Below are 21776 nucleotides of genomic sequence, written 5' to 3'. Positions count from 1 at the left end.
TTGGCCCTGGAAGGTTAAGTGGGAGAAGGATCTGGCCTACAGGCCAGAACAGACTTCCCACCCCTGCAGTAAATGAACCCAACTTAGGTTTATTATATGACCACTGCCATTCCTCTCCATGTCTTATTTAAAGGACTGATTAATAGGAAGCCTAAAGTCATTGTTTATTTATTTAATGTACTTTATTTTATTGTTAACTGTGGATGTCTCTGTTTAATGGAAGTGCCCAAATAAAAAATTGTAAACTAAATTTGTAATTAAAAATACTACTCAAGACAAACATTTTTAATTTTGTTTATAACTGCGTTGCATGTATGATATGATAATAGAAATTATAGAAACACAGTGAGAGAGACTTCCGTTCACCACTGGGGGGGGGGAGGCATTACTGTATGCCACTTTTCTCTAAGCGTTCAAGGACGTCCCACGAGGAAAAATCTGGAAATAAGAAAGATGGGGAGGTGGAGAAATCCGAACAAAGCTCCAGCCAATGGGCGCAGTCTGTGGTGACGTTCCAACTCACAGTCTACCCAATAGGGGCGCAGCGCAGCTTTGATCAATGAAACCCGAAGGCGGGACGTTCCAGAGGAACGAGGCCGCCGCTTGGCAAATGACACAGCGACGCACACCAATTGCCGTTATCAAGCCCCGCCCCGCTCGGGCCTGTCAAGCGTTGGGGCCAATAGCGCGTGCCGAGGACGGATATTCTATCAGGGAGAGACCCCGCCTTTCCCCCTTCGCCCTATGAGGGGGGTAGCGGGCGCGGCCTCGCGCCAGGCGGGATCCAATAAGAAGGCAGGGGCGGGGACTGGAGGGTTCTAGCAGGTTCCAGAAGGCTGGTGGGAAAAAGGAAAGGCGGGCGCAGGAAGGAGGAAAGGCTTAACTAGAAGCGGCAGCGGTGGCGCGGGAGACTTGGCCGGCGCCATGGAGAAGGTGGGCGAAGTGGCTGGAGCTTTTTAGCAACCGCAAAGGCTCATGGGAAGGTGGCGGTCCTAGAGGGGTCCCGGGAAGGGGAGAGAGGGGGAGAAAATGTGGTGTGAGGTGCTGCTGAGATTATTTTTTGCAAGGCATTCTGGGGGGAAAGGGGGTCTGACGGGAGAGGGTTTCTTTTTGAAAAGGTGGTCGGGGCGAAGGATCATGGGAAGGACTGAGGGGGGTGTTAGGAATGGGAAGGGGGTCTCGGGTAGTTTTTGACGGGATGATTGCGACGAGGGGGCGGCTATACCTGTGCAAAGCATTATGGGAAGCCTTCGTGGGTCAGGTCATGAGGGGATCTTGAAGGGAACAAGACTACCTCCTCGTAAGGGGCCTTCTGCGGGAGGCGGGGGGGAGGGGTGGCTGAACTGCGAAGGTCCTGAAGGGATAAAGAAATAAAGGGCTCTGTAAGGCCTCGTGTGAAGATCTGAGATGGGGGGGGGGAGGCTAGGCTTGTAAGGTCTTAAGTGGGGAAGGTTTATGGGCTCTGTGCCAGACATCATGGAGGGGTTTTCAGCAAATACATACTGTAGTGTGATGGGGCTACATCCGAATTAGGGGTCCTGGGGTATCATGGCAGGGCTAGGAGTGTAGGTGGAAGGGGCTGTGGCATATAAATTGGAGGGCTGAATGGCAGGCTTTGTGGGGCTGGTGGATTCAATAGTGTGTGGGGCAGAGGAACTAGATTTCTGTGAGGGATCACAATAAGCTTGATTTATTAATTTCATAAAATGTATATAGCCCTTGATTGCAGGGGTCATTGAACCAATAATGTGCCATTAGAGGATGGGAATTAAGGACTGTATCATCAAAGAGGTCATGAGAACGATAGACCATTAAAAAGGTGGCTACAGAGTTAGAGCTTGAGGCGAGGCTCCTTGCAGCATGGTTTGCGAGCTCAGTTTTGTAGGAAAAAACTTATATTAATAAGTAATCTGTGATGGTTTGAAGATGGTGCCATACCATACATTCAAAACTTAATGACTTTCTCCAAAGAATTCCGGGAACTGTAGCTTTTCCCTTCACAGAACTACAGTTTGCAGCATCTCTAACAAACTACGGTTCCCAGGAATCTTTGGGGGAAGTCGTGAGTTTTAAATGTGCATTGGGTGTGCTTTAAATGTATGGTGTGGATCTACTGTGAGTGGACTCTTGAACCACCATAGGTAATTTATGTGCATAAGTTTATTTCTAAAACCTACCCCTCAAGCTATGCCCCACACCAATGCAGCTAGTACTGCTTCTCAGGTAATCCCCATTTCCTACTCTGCACTGTTCCTCACCACAGTATTCCCCTCCCAAGCTGAAATCCTCACCTTCCTCCTCAGTCCTGGGACATAGTCTTTGAGGTGGAGCCCATGAGGGAAGCGGTGTCTGACAGACATCTTGAATAAGATGTAGCAACCTGATGGATTTTGGTTGATAGGGTAGCCTGTTATGGAGCATGCAATTAAAATAGCACAAATGCCGAAAGCTCTACCTCATTTTGGAAATTTGATCTTTAATATTTATGCAAGCTCCACTAGGGGTTGTGATTCCTAAGGCCTGGATTGCGGCAGGAATAATCTTGCAGGAAGATCTGTAGAGTAGCTTTAGGGCCACATGGTGACAGTATGTGTGGAACCATTGGAACTAGGCAAAGGACTGTAGCTTAATGTAGCTCTTACTCTGTTGGTACAAGATCCCAGCTGTAATTCCTGGTATCTCTAGGTAGGACTTGGAAGTTGGAATGGTGTAAAGCTGGAGACCTTCCAGTCTGTGTAGACAGTGCTGAGCTAGATGGACTAATGTTCTGATCCAGTAAAGGCAGCTTCCCATATTTCTAGGAGAATTGTATAGTTTTGGTAGCATGAGCAAGTTGATGGCAGTTTTCTGAGTGAAGTGCTTTAGGTGCGGATGCAGCTTTATAACCCTTGTGAGATGAAGCAAAAAGTTAGGCTGAGCAAGGATCAGTGGGGCATTGCAGCTTTTTAAAAGCCTGTTTGTTTTCCAAAGGAGCCTTCTGAGCCTATCACAGCCTGCATGTTGCAGCATGTTCGGCACCTGCTAGAAGGAAACTTTTGAGGTAGGAATTGCTGTCACACTTGGGAGTGATGGCAGTGGTCAACAGTAGAGACCCGTTCTTTGTATCCAATAGGTCCTAGGTTCAGACCCTCACATCTCCCAGTAGGGGCTGGGAATGGCTTTTACCTGGGACCCTGGAGAGGCACTGCTAGACAGTGTAGACAGTCCTGAGTTAGATGGACCAACAACCTGATTCTTCGTAAGGCAGTTCCTGTGACTAGCAACTGTTGCACTAAGGTCTTTCCCAGTCTTCTTAGCAAAGAGCCTTTTAAATTGGAACTACTGTAAAGCTAAAGCATTTTGCTTGCAAAGCATGTGGTATACCACTGAGCTATGGTGCCAGCTCACTTCCTGACATAGGAGCTGCCTCCCCATTCCAAATTGTTAAGTGTGTCTTTTGTATGTGAAAATGGGTGTAGGAAGAAAGTAATCTTCAACAAAACAGGCCTCAAGCTTAGCAAGGTGGTGATTCCACACCGTCAAGTGAAAAACAGAGCCCGTTGCGCCGAGTGTTTAGGTGAATCTGCCAAGGTTATACCATGGCAACCTGGCTGCAGTCCACCTGCATCACTTCACAATACTGGCCTCAGCTTTCTTTCTCTCCCCACTGTCCCTCCTAAATGTTTGGTGTGTGGCTGTAGGGTAATATTCTTCTTCTAGAGAAAGTTTACCACCTCCATGCCTTGCCTGCCAATTTGTACCCTTTCTGCATGTGACATCTTGCTGTGTTTTATTGTACAGCTGTGTCTCCCTCTAAGACTGAAAGGGCTCTAAAATCCTTACATGTGTAGCCTGAACGTTTTGTCCCAAATTAATGCAGCTAAGTGGAGATTGTTTTCCCCTTGGCTGTCTGTAATTTCAACAAGCAACCCCTATCTGAATAGAGCCGTGATTCAGAGGGAGCTGCCTCCAGCTTCCTGTCCCCCTTAGGAGCAGCCTTGGACACAGCAGGGACAACATTCTATTTGCATCAGCAGATGGTGGGCTGCTAATTCATTTGGGCTGCGGATGCTGCAGTTTCACTCCCTTGGCTACCTGTGGAGGCGGTGACTCATACCTGGGGGCCTGTCCCTCAGGCTCACGTCATTTCTTTCTAGAGGGAAACAGTCACTGGGAATATCTTGCAGCAGCTTTGGCCAACTTACTCACCTTCAGGTGGGAAAGAAGTGTCTCACATCTGTCACTCGTAAGAAGAAAAGTGTGCCCACTTGTAAGCAATAGAGGGTTCAACACTTTCTGTGTCATATGAAACTGCAAAGAAGTGCAACATATTATTCCCTATAGAGATGCATATTTGAATGCAGTCCTGTGCAACCCTTGTAAAATGGAATGCCCAACAACTGACTTCTATCTGGCAGTGATGGTTGAGAATTGGTGTCTTATTGCAGATATTTAGAGTACAAGAAACCTAAACCTGAACCACTTAACAACTGTTGCCACACTGTACAGATTTCATTAGCTGAAGTCTGTTTATTTCTTACAGTTGCTATAGTCTGAGGTAGGCAGACTTGGAGGTCTTTTTTAAAAAACAAAACAAAAGCGCATTCCCAAGATCTACCAATGAAAGTCAAGTACAGGCATAGGCAAACTCAGCCCTCCAGATGTTTTAGGACTACAACTCACACCATCCCTAGCTAACATGACCAGTGGTCAGGGATGATGGGAATTGTAGTCTCAAAACAGCTGGTGGAGGGCCAGGTTTTCCTATGCCTGGTCAAGTACAAAAGATAGAGTAAGAGTTAAGGAGCAGGGTGCCTCTGAACATATTCCAAGTCTTGGGATTTGTGTTCAGTACTTCCTTAATTTCAGCAACCTAATTTAGGTGGGAAAGTCATTTTTTGTTGATATCGTTAAGCAGTTGGGAATGGGAAACTCGGCTTGTTAATCATGACCCATTTTCTCCCTGTCCCTGCTTAGTGGCTAAGAGGTTAAGAGACTGAGCTACAAAATGTCGAATTCCTTGGTTCACATCTTGCATCTGCCCTTAACTCACAAGCCACCCTCAGCCCCTCCATCTGCAATTCCCCCCCAACTCTTTATATGCTGCTTTCTGGTTAAAAGGCTGCCAAAGTGGTGAACAGCATATTAAAACAAAATACAGTGGTACCTCAGGTTACAGACGCTTCAGGTTACAGATTCTGCTAACCCAGTACCTCGGGTTAAGAACTTTGCTTCAAGATGAGAACAGAAAATGTGTGGCAGCAGCGGGAGGCCCCATTAGCTAAAGTGGTGTCTCAGGTTAAGAATAGACCTCCAGAACGAATTAAGTTCTTAACCCAAGGTACCACTGTACAAAAATGCCATAAAGCATCAATCAAATGTAAAAAGTCAAAATCACGCCATGGGAGTGCAAGAGGCAAGCCATTCCAAAGTCAGGTGCTTTTGCTAACCCTGTATCCCACTCAAGGAGCTGGAAAGCTTGAGAGGAGGGGGATAAGTAATGATGACCTACCTTTTGGCGCTTTTGCTAGGATTGCAACTAGAGATGTAAAAATTGCATTCATGTATTATTACTATGTTGTGTGTTTTGCCTTGGGTAAGTAGCTGAAAATGGGTGTGCAATAAACTTTCAGAGGCCAGAAACTTACTTTCTCCCCCTCCCCCCCCAAAAAAACTGAAAAAAGTCTGCTGAAGAGAGGAGGGCCTTTTGCTTGCTGACCATCAAACTCCAATTTTTAGCAAAAATGCCTCAATTCAATGTTATAGCAACAGTGGGAGTTAGAATCAGGTGTTTACTCATCTGGGATGCTCAGAGTTTGGTAAGAAGTAGTTCACTGGAGCAATAGGTTCTTTTTCTGGGTTACTAGTGCACGGAATCCTCGGCAAGCTTTTGACTTCTTTTTTTAATTCCCACCAGGTGAATGAATTGAAAGAGAAGGGTAACAAAGCCCTGAGCTCAGGCAACACAGCAGAAGCTATCAAGCACTACTCAGAGGCCATCAAATTGGATTCTGCCAATCATGTGCTGTACAGCAATCGGTCTGCTGCTTATGCCAAGAAAGGCGAATATCAGAAAGCCCTGGAAGACGCTTGCAAGACAATTGAACTGAAGCCAGAGTGGGGCAAGGTGGGGAACCCCCTTCTAGCCAAGGAGACATGACACAGCTGTGGAGAAATGCCCATTGCATACACCAGGTGTGAGAAACCTTTTGGCTCTTCAGACGTTACTGAATTGTCAACTCCCATCAGCCCCAGCAAGCAAGGCCAAGGGCAATGGGAGTTGTAGTTCAGCAACGTATGGAGGGTGAAGGTTTCCCCATCCTTGCCATATACCATTATTCTGTTTGGTGGACTTGTGATTCCAGAATGAGAGCCCCAAGGCTTTGCCCTCCCTCACTTCACAAGGAACAAGAGAGAAGTGGGCATTAAATGCCTGGCAATGAAGTCACTGCAGTTCAGGCGTGGCATTTTCTTCCAGCTGTGTGTGCGTGCTGGGGAAGCACTGTGTATCTCAGTGGTAAAGCATGTCCTCTGCATGTAAAAGGTCCAGTCCTCAGCATCTTCAGGCAGGGTTGGGTAAGATTCTCATTTGAATGGAATTTGGGGGAACTACTATCGGTCAGTGTAGACAATAACAAAAGAAAAAAAAATCATTATTGAAGTTCCTACTACATTTTTATCCTTATTGAAGTTCCTACTACATTTTTATCCTTTTAAGGCACTCGGGGTAGCATAAATTGCTCTCCCCCACCCCTATCCTGAGGTAGGTCAGACTGAGAGATAAGTAACTGGCTTGATGTCACCCAGTGATTTCCATGGCTGAGTAGGGATTTGAACCCAGGTCTAACCTACTGCACCACACTGCAGATACTTGGCCCAAAGTGTGTCATGCACCACTGTTGCATATGCAAGGTCTGCAGGCTAAAGAAGGTTCTTCCTTGCAACTGTTGCATTGGTTTGCAACAACTGGTAGTTGGCATAGTCAATTAGGCAAGTAGCTGTCTTCAAGCATGGTGAATTAGAGTTTTGTATAGTCCTTCATGTCAGTTTTGGAAAACTGATATATTGGCTGCTCTGCCTTGTCTCATACCGTATTTGCTGACCTGGCTGCTCTTCTTCTCTTCTCAGGGCTATTCCCGAAAGGCAGCTGCCTTGGAATTTCTGAACCGCTTTGAAGAGGCCAAGAAGACATATGCAGAAGGGCTGAAACATGAGCCAGGCAACGCACAGTTGAAGGAAGGGCTGCAAAACATGGAGTCCAGGCATGCAGGTGATGGAAGTCACACCCAGATCTGCTTCCTTCCTTATCTCTTAAGACTTGCCTACATGAACTAGTTCTGTGGCTAACGTGACATGGAAGTTTGAGAAATTATCCCATGACAAAGAATTGGACAAATTGGCCTAGGAAAGGCAGTGTTCCCCATCCTTGCTGCCCTCCAGGTTTTATTGGACTGCAGCTCTCATTAGCCTCCCCATCCTTGCTGCCCTCCAGGTTTTATTGGACTGCAGCTCTCACTGGCCATGCTGGCTGAGGCTGATGGGAGTTGGAGTCCCCTGACATCTAGAGGGCAGCAGATTGGGGAGAGCTGGCGTAAGGGGATCCATGCTGATGAAGCTTCATAACTACTGGGCAACTGATTTCAGTAACCTTCCCTGCCTCTACCCTGTACCACAAAGGGAAATGGCTTTGTTACAGGGGTTGTGATGCAGATTTCAATAATAAAATTGAAGAGCATCAAATACACATATAGCTGGATTTGACTGTTGATAAGAGGGCCATGTTGTGATGGCACATGCTTTTCCAGTGAAGTCATGAAGGTTTTCTTGGTGGTTGCTTGTCAGTTGTGAGAGCCCCACTTGACATCTGTCTGGAAACAGATCTGAGTTGGGAGAGCTTAAGCAACACAGCTGAGCTTTGAAGACTGTTGGATCTTAAAATGATTTGATTTAATAAATAATAATGATAAATTATTTATACCCCGCCCTCCCCAGCCAGAACCGGGCTCAGGGCAGCTAACACCAATAAAATTACAATAAAACATAATTGGGGTGGGGGGAACAAAAACAAAAAATACCAGTTAATTAAAATACAGGTTAAAATAGAATTTAAAGTGTAGCTTTTCAAATGCTCAGCATAAGAGCAGAACTACTGTGTACCATTCTGGTGGCTTCACCTCAAAAAGGTTAATGTAGAGTTACAAAAGGACATCCCCAAATAAGGGGATGGAGCAACTCCTCCATGAAGAAAAGTTGTAGTGTTGGGACTTCCTAGTTTAAAGACAAGAGGCGGCATGATAGAAGTTTATCAAATTATGCATGGCATGGAGAAATTGGCTAGAGAAAAGTTTTTCTCCCTCAGAACTAGAAATTGTGGAAATCCCTTGAAGCTGAATGTTGGAAGATTCAGGACAGATAATAGAAAGTACTATGTTCTGTGTAGTTAAACTATGGAACGCATTATCATAGGAGGCAGTGATGGTGGGTTTAAAAGTGAATTGGACAAATTCATGGCAGAGAGGGCTATCCAAGGCTTCTAGCATGATGGCTGGGTTCTGACTGCACAGTTGGAGACAGTAACATTTCTGAATACCAGTTTCTGGAAACCACAGAAAGGGAGAGAGCTCTTGAGTGACACAGAATTTCTGGAGACCGACAGGTCGGGCATCCATAGCAGTGACCAGAGGAGGAATGACTGTTAGGAGGAGCGCAGAGAAGAAACATCATGGTGCATCTGTAGCACAACCAAACACCCCAATACCCTTTTACTTGACAGAAAATCATGAAACTACAGGTCTTCAGTGCCTGATGCTGTGAGAACACCTGGTGCATTTGCTCCACCAGCTGAACTCACTCAAGATGAAGGAAAGAGGGAGTGCTTCTGTTTCCTTATCAAAGCCTTCTTTAACCTGGTGCCCTCCAGATGTTTTGGACTACAGCTTCCATCAGCCCTAGCCAACACTGTCATGGAGGACACCAGGTTGGCAAAGACTTCCCTAGATTGCATGGATAAGATAGCTACAGGCTATCTCCAAGACCTGCAGTGGGTGCAGGCACCTATTCCAGAAGGAATTTAGATCTTGCAGATAGCTGGGCTTCAGTCTCATTAGTGTGACTCAGAACTGTAGGGCTGGGCTTTCTGTGTTTCCATAGCTTGGGGACCACAGGTATTCAGCAGCGCTGCTGTTTCCACACAGTCTAGCTGTTGAAAGATGTGAATAATGTGGGCATGTGGCAGCAGGAACCTCACACCTTCCATGACGTAATCTTCCCCCTGGGTTTTCCCAGAGCTTACAGATGGTGGAGGGCAGGGAAGGCCCTGTTGTCAAGAATGCTGCTGTGTGTCACTCAAAACTGGTATTGCCTTTCTTCTCTCCCCTGCCCTGGTCATCCTTCAGAAAGGAATCTCATGAACCCTTTCAACTTGCCCAACCTTTATCAGAAGCTGGAGAGTGATCCCCGCACAAGAGGCTTGCTCAGTGATCCGAGCTACAGAGAACTGATTGAGCAGCTCCGCAACAAGCCTTCAGACCTGGGGGCGTAAGTGCCGGGAGTGGGGGTTGGGAATTGTATGCTGTAGGATTGTCTTTCCGAGTCATGCCCAAGACTCACCGGGCCCAGAATTCCATCTCACAGCTTGCTAAATGTCCCTGGGAGCTCATAAGTGGAGCTTGGTGGTGATTGCCTTATCCTGCTTCTCATCACCAGTATTTTGGCATTCACAGATAACATTGCTTTTGTATGTGTGAATATAATTTAACTATCACAGTTAATAATTTTGTGAACTTGACAGAAGGGCAGTTTGAGGTTGTCATGGCAGCTGTACCGCTTGAAGGGAACACCATTAAAATGAATTCCAGGATATAGGAATTGTGCAAGGCAGCTTTAGAAATATTTAAATCACAATAGTAGAATATAGCAAAAGTAAAAATATAACTGTGAAGCATAGCAGGTAAAAAACATAGTGTTCAGCAGAATGTCTTCAACCTGGTATATTAAAAGTCTGCTGGAATGAAAAATTATTGAGAGCCAGTATGGATGGTGTAGTAGTTCGAATGAGAGAGGTAGATCCAGGAGTACCTCTAAATTTCTAACTAAGGGTTCATATTTACTTTTTTAATGTGCTTGAAGTCCGGCAGCAACTAGGAAAAAAACCTGCTTCATGCATAGTATTGGAAATTGAGTTAATGTGGGTGGCGTTCAGCACAAGGATCTTCAGTTTCATAGGAAGTTTGTAGCAAAAACCTCAAAGAGCCTTAAACAGGGTGTCTTTTAAGACAGTCTTTCATAAAATTGATGGACTTGGTCCATTTCAGAAAAATCACAGAAACATAGCTGCCCCTCAAAGCTGCTGGAGTATTCAATAGTCTTACAGTTAGAAAATGGAGTCTGACACTGACTTGCGCAGAACTAGATCCTGGGGGCTACATCCACCTATATCTTATTCAGAGTAGTCTAATTAAAATGAATGGACCTGCATCAGTCATTGATTTCAGTGGGTCTGTTCTGAGCCAGACCAACATTGGTTGCAACCTCGGGTCTCCAGCACTTAATCCACCAAGCTGCAGTTCTTCGTGACCCATTTTGTGGCCTGCCTTCGTAACAGGAAACTAAAGGACCCGCGGGTGATGACAACCCTTGGGGTGCTACTTGGAGTCGACTTGGCCAGTGCAGATGATGACGACGAAGCGATGTCTCCACCCCCTCCGCCACCCCCCAAGAAGGAGCCCAAGCCGGAACCTATGGAGGAAGACCTGCCAGAGAATAAGAAGCAGGTACTGCCTGCAGGCCCAGGAGACTTGGCTGCAACAGTAGAATGCTCCCTCTCAGCACTATGTACCTTATTCAGAAGATGTATTGACTGGCCACCTTTTCTTAAAAGCTTTTTAATAGCTGTCATCTTATCACAGGTCTTATTAAACATACCATACAAAATACCAAGGGTACATAAAATCTAAATTAATAGACAGTAATCAAAAACTCGTACTTAAAGGAGTGGGTGGCGCTGCAGTCTAAACCACTGAGCCTCTTGGGCTTGCTGATCAGAAGGTCAACAGTTCAAATCACCACAACAGGGTGAGCTCCTGTTGCTCTTTTCCAGCTCCTGCCAACCTAGCAGTTTGAAAGCACTTCAGTGCAAATAGATAAATAGGTACCACTGCCCAGAATATCAGCTACTGGGTGGAATGGGAATGTAATTGATAAATAATGGATTTCTGATGTATTTTAGTACCATTATCAGAAAAATGTGGCAATATCAAAATATCCCCATTAAAGGAATGCTGCAGCTTTCACCAGGCCCACAAAATATATTGATGTCTGTAACAAGCAGATCTGTTATGGGGGGTATTCCACAGCTGGGATGCCAGAACCATAAAGCTCTCTGGTAGCTGCACACCTAACGCCTGAAGTTGGGGCTAGTGGTGTGGTTTTTCAGGGTCTCAACTGATCTCAAACACTGGGCAGGTTCAAATGGCCATCCTTGAAATACACTTACACTTACACGTAAGAAATGCTGTCTCTGGCAAGGTGGAGATTTTTTGGCTGAATTATGTCTTGCCATTCTGCAATACCAGTTATTAAGTTGAGTGTCTGTTGCCTTTCAGGCTCTTAAGGAAAAAGAACTGGGGAATGAGGCTTATAAGAAGAAAGATTTTGAGGTAGCCCTGAAGCATTATGACAAGGCAAAGGAGCTGGATCCAACCAATATGACATACATCACTAACCAAGCAGGTGAGATTGTGGGGCATCATTCTTCCCATCCCAGGCAGAGCTGAGGTGCATGAACAGCCTTATGGTAGGTTTAAAATGGCAAAAAACAAAGTTTAGCGTGGGCTGGAGTTGAACCAGGGCAGTAAGGTTCCTTTAAACTCAGGGGTGGGAACCCTTTGTCCCCCCATATGTTTGGTCATTGTCGTGCACTGATCCATTCCTGGGTACTAACAGAGAAAGCAGTGAGGCTGGAGTTATGGCTGGTTGAAGGTTGTGGGACCATGGATAGCTCGGAATGAGCAACTTGCTCTGACAAAGATCAGGAACGAAATGTTGAAGAGATGGCTTGCTCTTGCCAGAGGCCTGAACTGATAGCTTGAAAGCAGGCCAAACGCCACATAAATTTTATTTTCATAATAAATAAAACTAGACAGAAGGTGTGGATTTCCCAGCCAGAGGTCTTCGTATGTAGCTCACCCAGTCTTGGGAAATCAGGGGTTCACGACTGTCTTTCCCCTTCCTTTTCCTGCAGCGGTGTATTTTGAGAAGGGGGAGTACAACAAGTGCCGGGAACTGTGTGAGCAGGCCATTGAAGTGGGACGCGAGAACCGGGAGGATTACCGGCAGATTGCCAAGTGAGTGGCATTCACATTTTTTGCTCTGCCCACTTTCCCCTCTGGCTCCACCCACCACTGAGCCATGTGGTAGAGCATTTGATTTTTTTAAAACGTGGTTGCTTAATTTAAGACGTTGAGCTAATGCAGGGGTGAGAGATGTGAAGAACCTGTGACCCTCTAGAAGTTGTTGGACTCCGACTTGTTTCAGCCCCAGCCAGTGTGACCACAGGTTAGGGATGATGGCAATTGTGGTCTTAAGAGTATCTGGAGGGCAACAGGTCTCCCACCCCTGAACTAATGAGACCTGACTGCTGACTGAATAAAGCTTTATGCATGAGCTGAATGGAAACTTGAGTCATGACGGCTTGAAATGTACTCTATTGCATGGTGCTGTGTGACCTAGATTCTGCTGTGCTATAAAATCACTACCCTGCCTAGCCTGCCTAACATAAATGTAAAAAGATGGCTGGACTAGATAGACGTTTGGCCGGACCCAGCAGGAGCCTGTTTTCCACAATGGCCAACCAGAAGGCCCCCAAGCAGAGCTGAGGGCAATAGCCCTCTCAGCCACTGGTAGCCCTTGATAGCTTAATTCCCTCCTTGAATTTGTCTCATCACCTTTCAAAGCCATCCAAGTTGGCAGCTATCACCACATCTTGTCATAGCCAAACTCCATCATTTAACATATGTGAAGACATGATGAGGGATAGTTCAGCTGGTAGAGCATGAGACTCTTAATATCAGGGTCATGGGTTTGAGCCCCATGTTAAGCAAAAGAGTTCTGAATTACTCTGAAATTCTATTATTCTAAGACGTACTTCTTTTTGCCTATCCTGAATCTCCTTCCAATAACCTTCACTGGATAATCCACCCTGGGTTTTTAGTATTATGAGAGGGAGAACACTTTCTATCTACTTCTACATAGTGCAGAATTTTATACGCCTGATCCATCCCTCTGTTCCATTTTGGTTGCCCCCTTTCTTTTTTTTCTCTTTTCTTCTCTTCCTTTCCCTTTTCTTTTTTGTGTTTACAGTATCCTTCTTAAGAAGCAGTAGCAAGAACTGTACACAGTATTCCAAATGTGGTTGCAACATAGATGTATATAAAGATTATTTCTCCTAGCTTCCCTTAGCATGGGATTTGTCTTTGTCCTGCATGCCCCTGCCCTTCCCCTGCAACAAAGCCTCCTGGGAATCATGGGTCAGGGTTCTTCACCTATTGGATGCTTTCCAGCAGCTCATTCCATGGCTTGTTCTCTTGAACATAGAGCTTATGCCCGGATTGGCAATTCCTACTTCAAGGAGGAAAAGTACAAGGAAGCCATTCAGTTTTACAACAAGTCTCTGGCTGAACACCGGACTCCGGATGTACTGAAAAAGTGTCAACAGGCAAGTGTTTGTTTGCAAGAGTTTTGCTATAGCTCGGGGTTGGGAAACCTCTCCCACTCCTGATGTGGCTGGCCTACAAATCCCATTACCCCTGACCAACCCCTGCTGGCTGGGGTTGATGAGAGTTGGGAGTCCAACAGCATCCACCCTCCTCACCCCCTAGATACTCCAGCCGAACCTGCAAACTCTGGCTCCCCCATGCAGTTCTGGCCCTCCCGTTTTTCCCAGCCATGCATTGGTCCGTCTTGTTCAGAAATTGTCTACTCTGATTGGCAGCAGCTCTCCCCAGTGTCTTGAGCACAGAGAGGGGTCTCTCCCATCTCCTGCTATCTGCTCCTTTTTGACTGAAAATGCTGTGCACCAAATTGGGACCACCTGCATGGAAAGAATATGTTCCATCACTGAGCCTGTGGCACCACGTTTTACGTTTAGGAAGTTGCCTTCTATCGGTTTTGACTATTTGTTCAGCTGGCTCAGTGTTTACTGTGACAGTGGCTTGACAGGCACATATCTGTCATGTCACCTCCTAGCTGGTCCTTTTAAATGGAGATGCCAGGGATTGAACCTAGGACCTTTAGCATGGTCTTCTACCACCAAACTCTGACCCCTCTCCATAGTCTCTGCTTGTGCTTCCTTATACTAAAATCAGGTGGCTTGGTCCATCTAGTTCAGTATTGTCAACGCCAGTGATTCCCTAACTTTTTACCCCACTATCCATTTGAAAATTGGTAATAGCTTTGGTGGGCTGTGCAATGCTTTCTTTGCCTGTTGTAATGTGCTGTGCTAAATGCTGTTTGATTGTCTTTGTATAGTTTTTTTGCAGTATTTTACAGTATTGCAGTTTGAATTTCATAGAATTCAAATTGTAATACAATAAAATACAACATAATAATAAAAAGTAGCAAAAAAAATTACAATACTCAATATAAATACTATACTTAATGCAGTGAATGTGCTGCCTCCCATCTTCAAAATTGAACCCATAGACATGCTGTGGACTATCTGACTGGAGCTTGTGGGCCACTGGTGGTCCACAGACCAGCATTTGGGAACCCTTGGTCTACCCTGACTGACCTATTAATTTCAGCGGTTCTACTTTGAATATAACATAGTTGGCTATGACCCTGAGTGTTAACACTGGCTATTCATTCACATCCAGGGTGATTGTGACCATTTTAAAGCCCTATGTGGCTTTGGTGCCAGTTACTTAAGAACACGTTCTCCTTTACTTCTTTGAGATTTGATGAGGAGGCTCTTCTGCACATCCCCTGAACTATGGCCATAACAGGATTGATGTTGCTGAATTACTGAACTCTCAGGAGACTCATTTGCCCCTGCCCTCTTTATATGCAGTCTTCTGACTTAGTCAAAAGTTGTTTCATTTAGTTAGGTGGTATGTAAGCTGGCATGATAATATGGTGTGCTGTTGCTTACAGTTGAAAGGTTGGCTCTCGGTCTTCTTAGGTTAGGGTTGCAGGGAAAGGATAGGGACCCTCTCTCCAAATTTTCTAATAGCACTGACACCTTGAATCCATTCAATAAGGCTTAGCTGCTCCATAAATCTGCCACCTCAGATCTGACAGGACTGTTCAAGCTCACTTTCTGTTTCAGGCTGAGAAAATCTTGAAAGAGCAAGAAAGAGTCGCCTATATAAATCCTGATCTTGCTCTGGAAGAGAAAAACAAAGGCAATGAGTGTTTCCAGAAAGGTAAGGCATTGTGCTTGCGAGTCCATTGTTGTTCACTGTGCTGAGAAGTAGCCACTGCAAAGAGCAGGGGGCTCCTTGTTAATTGCAGAGACTGTCTTGGAAGTACTGGCGAGAGTAGCTGAGTGATCGATATTTGCAGAAGAAATAGGCCTAAATGCCTAACTATCCTGTCCATAGTGACATGAGTTTCTGAAGGGCATGTGTTGAACTGGGAGCATATCAAGCCATGTAACTAATGTAGTTTGCCTGTCACTTTATAAAATTTATTTCATATAATGTACAGGTATAACAATCAATAAAAACAGCTATAAAAGCAAGAAAAACCATCCCAGTTAGAATGGTATAAAATTCAACAAAAGTCTTATTTGGTGAACCAGATCTCCCTTAGTTGTTGATGTTTTGGTAAAGAGTGTGCAGACTTTGCGAGATCCCCAAGTCACATCTGGCCATAAACTCACAAGGTGGGCTTAGATAAGCCTCCTTTCTCCCAACACTACCCCCTCTCCAATCTACAATAAGGGGCTGATAGTGCTAGCCTACCTTAACATGGTTATTGACACAAGAAAAGCCTTGCTGCATTTAGTCCTGCATCCTGCTTCCCCACAGTAGCTAACCCGTTGCCTCCAGGAAGCAGAGCTGGAAAGCAGCATCCCTTCCTAGCCAGAGAAGTGAACAGGAGCAATCAATCAGGACCTCTATTCCATTCCTTGCCCCACCTGCCTTTCCATTTTGGTTCCCCAGCCATTCAGAATTCCATGGTATGGCCAGTCTTTATTAGGCTGCCTTTGGGGAATTTCCCTTCTTTAGGTTATAGTTAACATTATTATCAGTACAAACATTTAGAATGTTTTTGTTCTTCTGCAAACTTGTTGGTTCTCCCAAGCCTGCCAATAGCTCCCTCTTTTCTGTGGGTGGTGCTATTTTTTGGCTAGGCATGAAATTGCACACACGGCCTAAATGTTGGATACGAAGGGAATGTCAACTGCCTCTCAGCATGGAGTTCACACTTAGCTGTGCCTAATCAGTCCTTCGTAAGGATTATTGAAAATAACGTGTGGAGAATTTGGATCCTTCAAAAAACCTCTATATGAGCTAATGACTCTCCTTCCCTCGCAGGGGACTATCCACAAGCAATGAAACACTACACAGAAGCCATCAAACGCAACCCCAACGATGCCAAACTGTACAGCAACAGAGCTGCCTGTTACACCAAATTGCTGGAGTTCCAGTTAGCAGTAAAGGTCTGGATCCTAGGCCAGTTTTGGTGGGCACACTTCTTGGAAAGGGCTTTTCTGCCTGTATTTTCCTTCCTCTGCCTAATATAGGGAAGGAAGTGTTGGTTGTGTCTGACAACACACTCCCTGTGCACAGCACATGTGCCCCTTTAAATGTGACCCCAAATCCTCTACAAAGCTGGGAGCTCTGTGGCAGACAATTCAATGCAGAAGTTAAGAGAAACTTTAGGTGTAGGCATAGGAGGCTGCCTTGATATGGAGCCAAACCATTGGCCCATCAAGCTTAGTATTGTCTTCACCAGAACTGGGGGATTGAATTCAGTTGGTGAGCCAGATTCTTACCCGCCACAGGCCAACTTTTGACAGGGGGGCAGGTCACCAATGGTAAGGCTATTCCTATTCAGCAATAGCCATAGCTGGTGGACCAGCTGAAACTGGCAAGAGACACTCCAGCTGCTGAGGTCATCTGGCCATGGAAGAAACCACCTTGTTGGTGTCCAGCTTCTTTTCTCTTTGCAGGGAGCTATTTTATAAGAAGGACCTTTGCAATCTGAAGTTCAGACCCAAATTTGCCACCTCATCTGCCACTTATGTGAACTAGGCTTAGGAGCAGGGTTAGGGAATCTCTGGTCCCCCAGATGGTCATGGACTAGAACTCCCATCATCCCTGAGCATTCTCCCTGTGACTTATAGGAGTTTGAATCCAGCAATTCCTGGAAGGCCACAGGTTCCCTATCCCTGCTTTGCGAGCAACTGCTTGAAATAAGCTCAGGTGTCTTGGCAGAAGGCCTAGCTAACATTGTGCCTGTAATCTACCCACAAACAGCCATAAGTAGTTCAGGATAATCCTGAACTGGTAGCTTTATAGTCCTCTCCAGGGAGGTGTTCTGAAGGTGATCTCTGATTCTTTGGTACCACTAGCCTGCTGGAATTGAAGGTAATCCCACACTTAGGCAGACTAATTAGGCCCCCAGTGTGGTTCCATGGTTAGGAGTGGTAGAGATGGATTGTTCTTACCTCCATCCCATCTGCCCACCTTCCCGTTCCCAAACTTGGCAGTCTGATAGCAGAGGCATAAGCATCCAGGGGTGCAAATGGAGGGAAGGCTTTTCTGACTGGAAATGGCTGGAGAAGGAACAGATGAGCCTTGCGCTCGTTCCTAAAAAACAATTTTTAAAGCAGCTTCTCTTCCTTCCACAGGACTGTGAAGAATGCATCTGCCTGGAACCCACATTCAGTAAGTACATTAATATGTCAATAGGAAGGAAGTGATTTGGGAAGGTTAAAGGCAAGAACAGGTCATCAGGCAAGGGTTTGGGGTTAAGCAGCTTAAGGGATGGTTGGAGAGTGGGTTTAGGTTTAGCAGCCAGTTATCTGTAAAATCCCACTGTGATGGGGGGTGCACCTTGTTTCAAGATAACACCAGGCAGTATCTGGGCTGAGAGGGGCAAGCTTTCAGCCAGTTACCTTAAAGAGCAGTTAATTGGGACAAGGTGCTTGAATAAACAAAGGGTGGGGTGACTCAAACTGAGATATATGAAGGAATAGGGTAAAAGATGCAAATAAGTTCAAAAGTTTGATGACTTTTGCTCTTGGCTTGCAGTCAAAGGCTACACACGCAAGGCAGCAGCACTGGAAGCAATGAAAGATTATACCAAAGCCATGGATGTATACCAGAAAGCCCTTGAGCTGGACTCCAACTGCAAGGTGAGCACTTGCTGGATATACAGCTGTGGCAGAGAAATGGGAAAGAGCTTCCCTTAAACACAGGTAATAGCAAGTGGGGAGGAATTAAAACTGAGCCTCGTCATGGTCATGATGGAAGGGTCTTTCCAGTGAAGTTCAGCCTTCAAAGGGGGGGGGGTATCAGTTCTCTTGGGAATGGGGTGTTCCTGAACTTTCAGCGAATTGGCTTATTTCTTTCCTGAGAGCCAGTGTAGTGGTTAAGAGCGGTAGTCTCGTAATCTGGGGAACCGAGTTTGCGTCTCCGCTCCTCCACATGCAGCTGCTGGGTGACCTTGGGCCAGTCACACTTCTTTGAAGTCTCTCAGCCCCACTCACTTCACAGAGTGTTTGTTGTGGGGAAGGAAGGGAAAGGAGAATGTTAGCCGCTTTGAGACTCCTTAAAGAGAGTGAAAGGCAGGATATCTAATCCAAACTCCTCCTCTTCTTCTTCTTCTTCGCCTACCTGTACACACTTCGTCAGTCCATCTTTTTTTGCTAAGAACGTAACAGGCCTTCTAGAACACAGCAAAGATTCATGTGGTCCAGCTTCTTGTTTCCCACAGGGGCCAACCAGATGTTTCTCCCTGCCCCCCCCCTCCCCCAAAGTAGTATTCAGAGATACAGTGTCTCGGAACATGAAGTTTCCATTTAGCCATCATGACTAATAGCTGTTAATTGGCCTCCCTGATTTTTAAAAATCCTATTTTAAGACAAGGGCTATCACTGCATCAGGTGGCAGTGAATCGCACAAATTAATAATGCATTCTATGAAGTATTTTCTTGTATCCTAAATCTACTGTCCATCAATCTCATTGGATGATTCAGAGATGTTCAAGTATAATTTGGGGATAGAGGGGATTCTATTTCTGCCTCCCACAACTTGGTGCCCTTCAGCTGGTGTTGAACTCCGATCATCCCCAGCCAGCGTGGGCCCAGTGGTAAAGGGATAAAGGGAGTTGTTGTCCAGCAGCCTCTAGGGGGCACCAGGAAGGTTGTTGCAATCCTTACGCAGAATCTGTCTTTACAATTTTCAAGGCCCACAAGGGGGGGGTGGCAAATAACTTTCCCTCCATCTGGCCTTGAAGCCTTGTGGTCAAAACCAATGCAGAGAAATAAGAATTTTGCTGGTGTGGTGAAAATATTCAAGGGAGGAGGGCGGGGAAACACCCATCTTGACGTGCCCTCTTGGTCCTGCCTATTTCCTACAGGAAGCTACAGAGGGCTACCAGCGATGCCTCATGTCCCAGTACAACCGCAATGACAACCCTGAGGATGTGAAGCGCCGTGCCATGGCCGACCCAGAGGTGCAGCAGATCATGAGTGACCCGGCCATGAGGCTGATCCTTGAACAGATGCAGAAAGACCCACAAGCCCTAAGCGAGTAAGTGAGGGCAGGGAGAAAGCACCAGTGTGGACGGTAGTGTGATGGCTCTTAACACAGCCTGTGTGGTGGCTCAGATGATGTGTTGGTCCACCTCATGTTATCTTCACAGGCAGTGAAGTTCTAGTTTATAAGTGGAATGTTTGACGTTGAAGGCCACTAAAGACACAGAGCACTTAGCAGTCTAGGAATAAGCACAGATCAGCATGTAGGCCAACTGTTTTGCATTTATTCTGATTTTGCATGCTTCTGTTCTGGATTCATTTGAGATCTTCTTAAACATTCAGAAATGTTAAAGGTTTCTGAAATTTGGAGTGTGGTGCTATGAGAGACATGAGAGGTTGAGAGAGAGAGAGATGTGCAAGACAGTGTCTTGCTGGGGTGGCTGACCTTTGACCCTCCAGATGCTTCTGAGCAAAAGCTCCCATCATCCCCAGCCATTGGCCATGCTGGCCAGATGCTCATGGGACTTTTGTAGTTCAGCAGTATCTGCAGGGCAACAAGTTAACCAACCCTGGGCTAATGTGTCAGATTAAAACCTGGATTCAAATCCCTGTGTATCCATGAAGCTTGCTGTGTCACTCAGGGTCAGTCACTGTCTCTCAGTCTTACTCACAGGGAGACACGGGATAAAATGGGGAGGGGAAATCTATGTACACCACTTTGAGGTCCTTTGGCATTGCGGGGGGTGGAGTTGAGATATAAATGTTATACCCATATATACTCCAGTATAAGCCAACCTGAATATAAGCCGAGGCACCTAATTTTACCACAAAAAACTGGGAAAACTTTTGACTCAAGTATAAGCCAGGTTACCACACCACAAACCTGGGTGCTTCCGGGCTGCTTGATCTTCCGCAGCCCCCAGCGGCAAAGTTGGAGGAGGAGGAAGGAGCAGCAGCCCGAAAGGACCCTCACTTGAGTATAAGCCGAGGGGGGCTTTTTCAGCATAAAAAATGATGTGGAGGTAAGCTTTGAAGAACGCATCCATAAAGACTAGATCAAGGTTTCCTGAACTTGGGACTCCAGTTGATTTGGGACTACAACTCCCATCCATCATCCCTAGCTAGCAGGACCAGTGGTCAGGGATGATGGGAATTGTAGTCCAAAAACAGCTGGAGACCCAAGTTTGTGAAACACTGGACTAGACGTGTGTTGGCTTTGACAGTGCAGTGCCCAGTTGCACCTTGCTGCCCTGTGGCCTCTGAAACCCTCTGGTCAGTTGCTTGCAGTGAAACCTTGCCTTGATGCTGATAAAAGGATCCCACTATGGCAGGGAGAGGGAGCCAGGTGTGGCAGGACTATAACTCCCGTCGCTCCTGACATTTGGCCAGGCTGGCTGGGGCTGATGGGAGTTGAAGTCCAGCAACACCTGCCAGTTTCTCCCATCCCATGGTTCGGCCTCACGGTGGGGACAAAGGTCCTGACTTGACACAACTCTTCTCTTTTCGTTTCTCACAGACACTTGAAGAATCCCGTCATTGCTCAGAAAATCCAGAAGCTCATGGATGTTGGTTTGATCGCAATTCGGTGATGATTTTGACTCTGCGCCCTCCCTCCTTCCCCTGTTGAAAAGGGCAGCTGGGACTTCTGGATGCTGGCAACGCAGTCCAAGGGCGCTCCCACCCCCTCTGTCAGAGGCAGAGACTTGTACAGTTGAGCGGTGTGTTAGTCTCGCACATATACATGCGTGTGTGCTCACATCAAGCACCCTGCCAGCACAGGGCGTGGCCTCTCAGTCATTGTGGCCCCATCGCTCTGCCACTCAGCAGTTATTCCCATTTGTGAGCTGCTCTCTTCTTTCCCTCCCCGCTCCCCCCTCCCAAGTTTTTAATTATCTTTGCCGATGGCTGTGGCGTGGAGAAAGCGCATCACTTGTTCATTTGTCTGGTTTCTTTTGGCTGTGAGGCTGCATTTTTTTTTTTTTTTTGTCGTCTGCTGCACATCCAATAAAAAAGCAAAGTTAGTGGCCTTGGCTTCCCGAGTCGCCTCCGTTCATGTCAAGGTTCTGGTCTGAGCATGTGCATGCTGGCA

At 46.1% G+C, this 21776-nt stretch overlaps 1 protein-coding gene across 1 annotated transcript; it reads left to right on the top strand.

The window, feature by feature from the left end:
- Positions 1 to 781: 781 nt before the first annotated feature.
- STIP1 (stress induced phosphoprotein 1) lies at positions 782 to 21718 on the top strand. The gene is made up of 14 exons (XM_081842958.1): positions 782 to 933; positions 5897 to 6106; positions 7108 to 7249; positions 9375 to 9516; positions 10583 to 10751; positions 11583 to 11709; positions 12221 to 12323; positions 13573 to 13693; positions 15305 to 15401; positions 16518 to 16642; positions 17837 to 17873; positions 18240 to 18343; positions 19570 to 19742; positions 21204 to 21718. Exons 1-14 carry the CDS (start codon positions 925 to 927, stop codon positions 21274 to 21276), a joined length of 1632 nt encoding a protein of 543 aa, XP_081699084.1. The 5' UTR covers positions 782 to 924; the 3' UTR covers positions 21277 to 21718.
- Positions 21719 to 21776: the final 58 nt, after the last annotated feature.

The sequence above is a fragment of the Podarcis erhardii genome (genome assembly GCF_964252035.2).
Source record: "Podarcis erhardii genome assembly, chromosome: 15".
In the NCBI taxonomy this organism is placed as follows: Eukaryota; Metazoa; Chordata; class Lepidosauria; order Squamata; family Lacertidae; genus Podarcis; species Podarcis erhardii.
Note: the sequence above shows the minus strand (reverse complement) of the source record. Positions and strands in the feature narration are given on the sequence as shown.

Coding starts and splice junctions, on each gene's coding strand:
- STIP1 (XM_081842958.1), top strand. Junction 15,402..16,517: donor CAATGAGTGTTTCCAGAAAG/GTAAGGCATTGT, acceptor CTTCCCTCGCAG/GGGACTATCCACAAGCAATG. Junction 19,743..21,203: donor GACCCACAAGCCCTAAGCGA/GTAAGTGAGGGC, acceptor CGTTTCTCACAG/ACACTTGAAGAATCCCGTCA.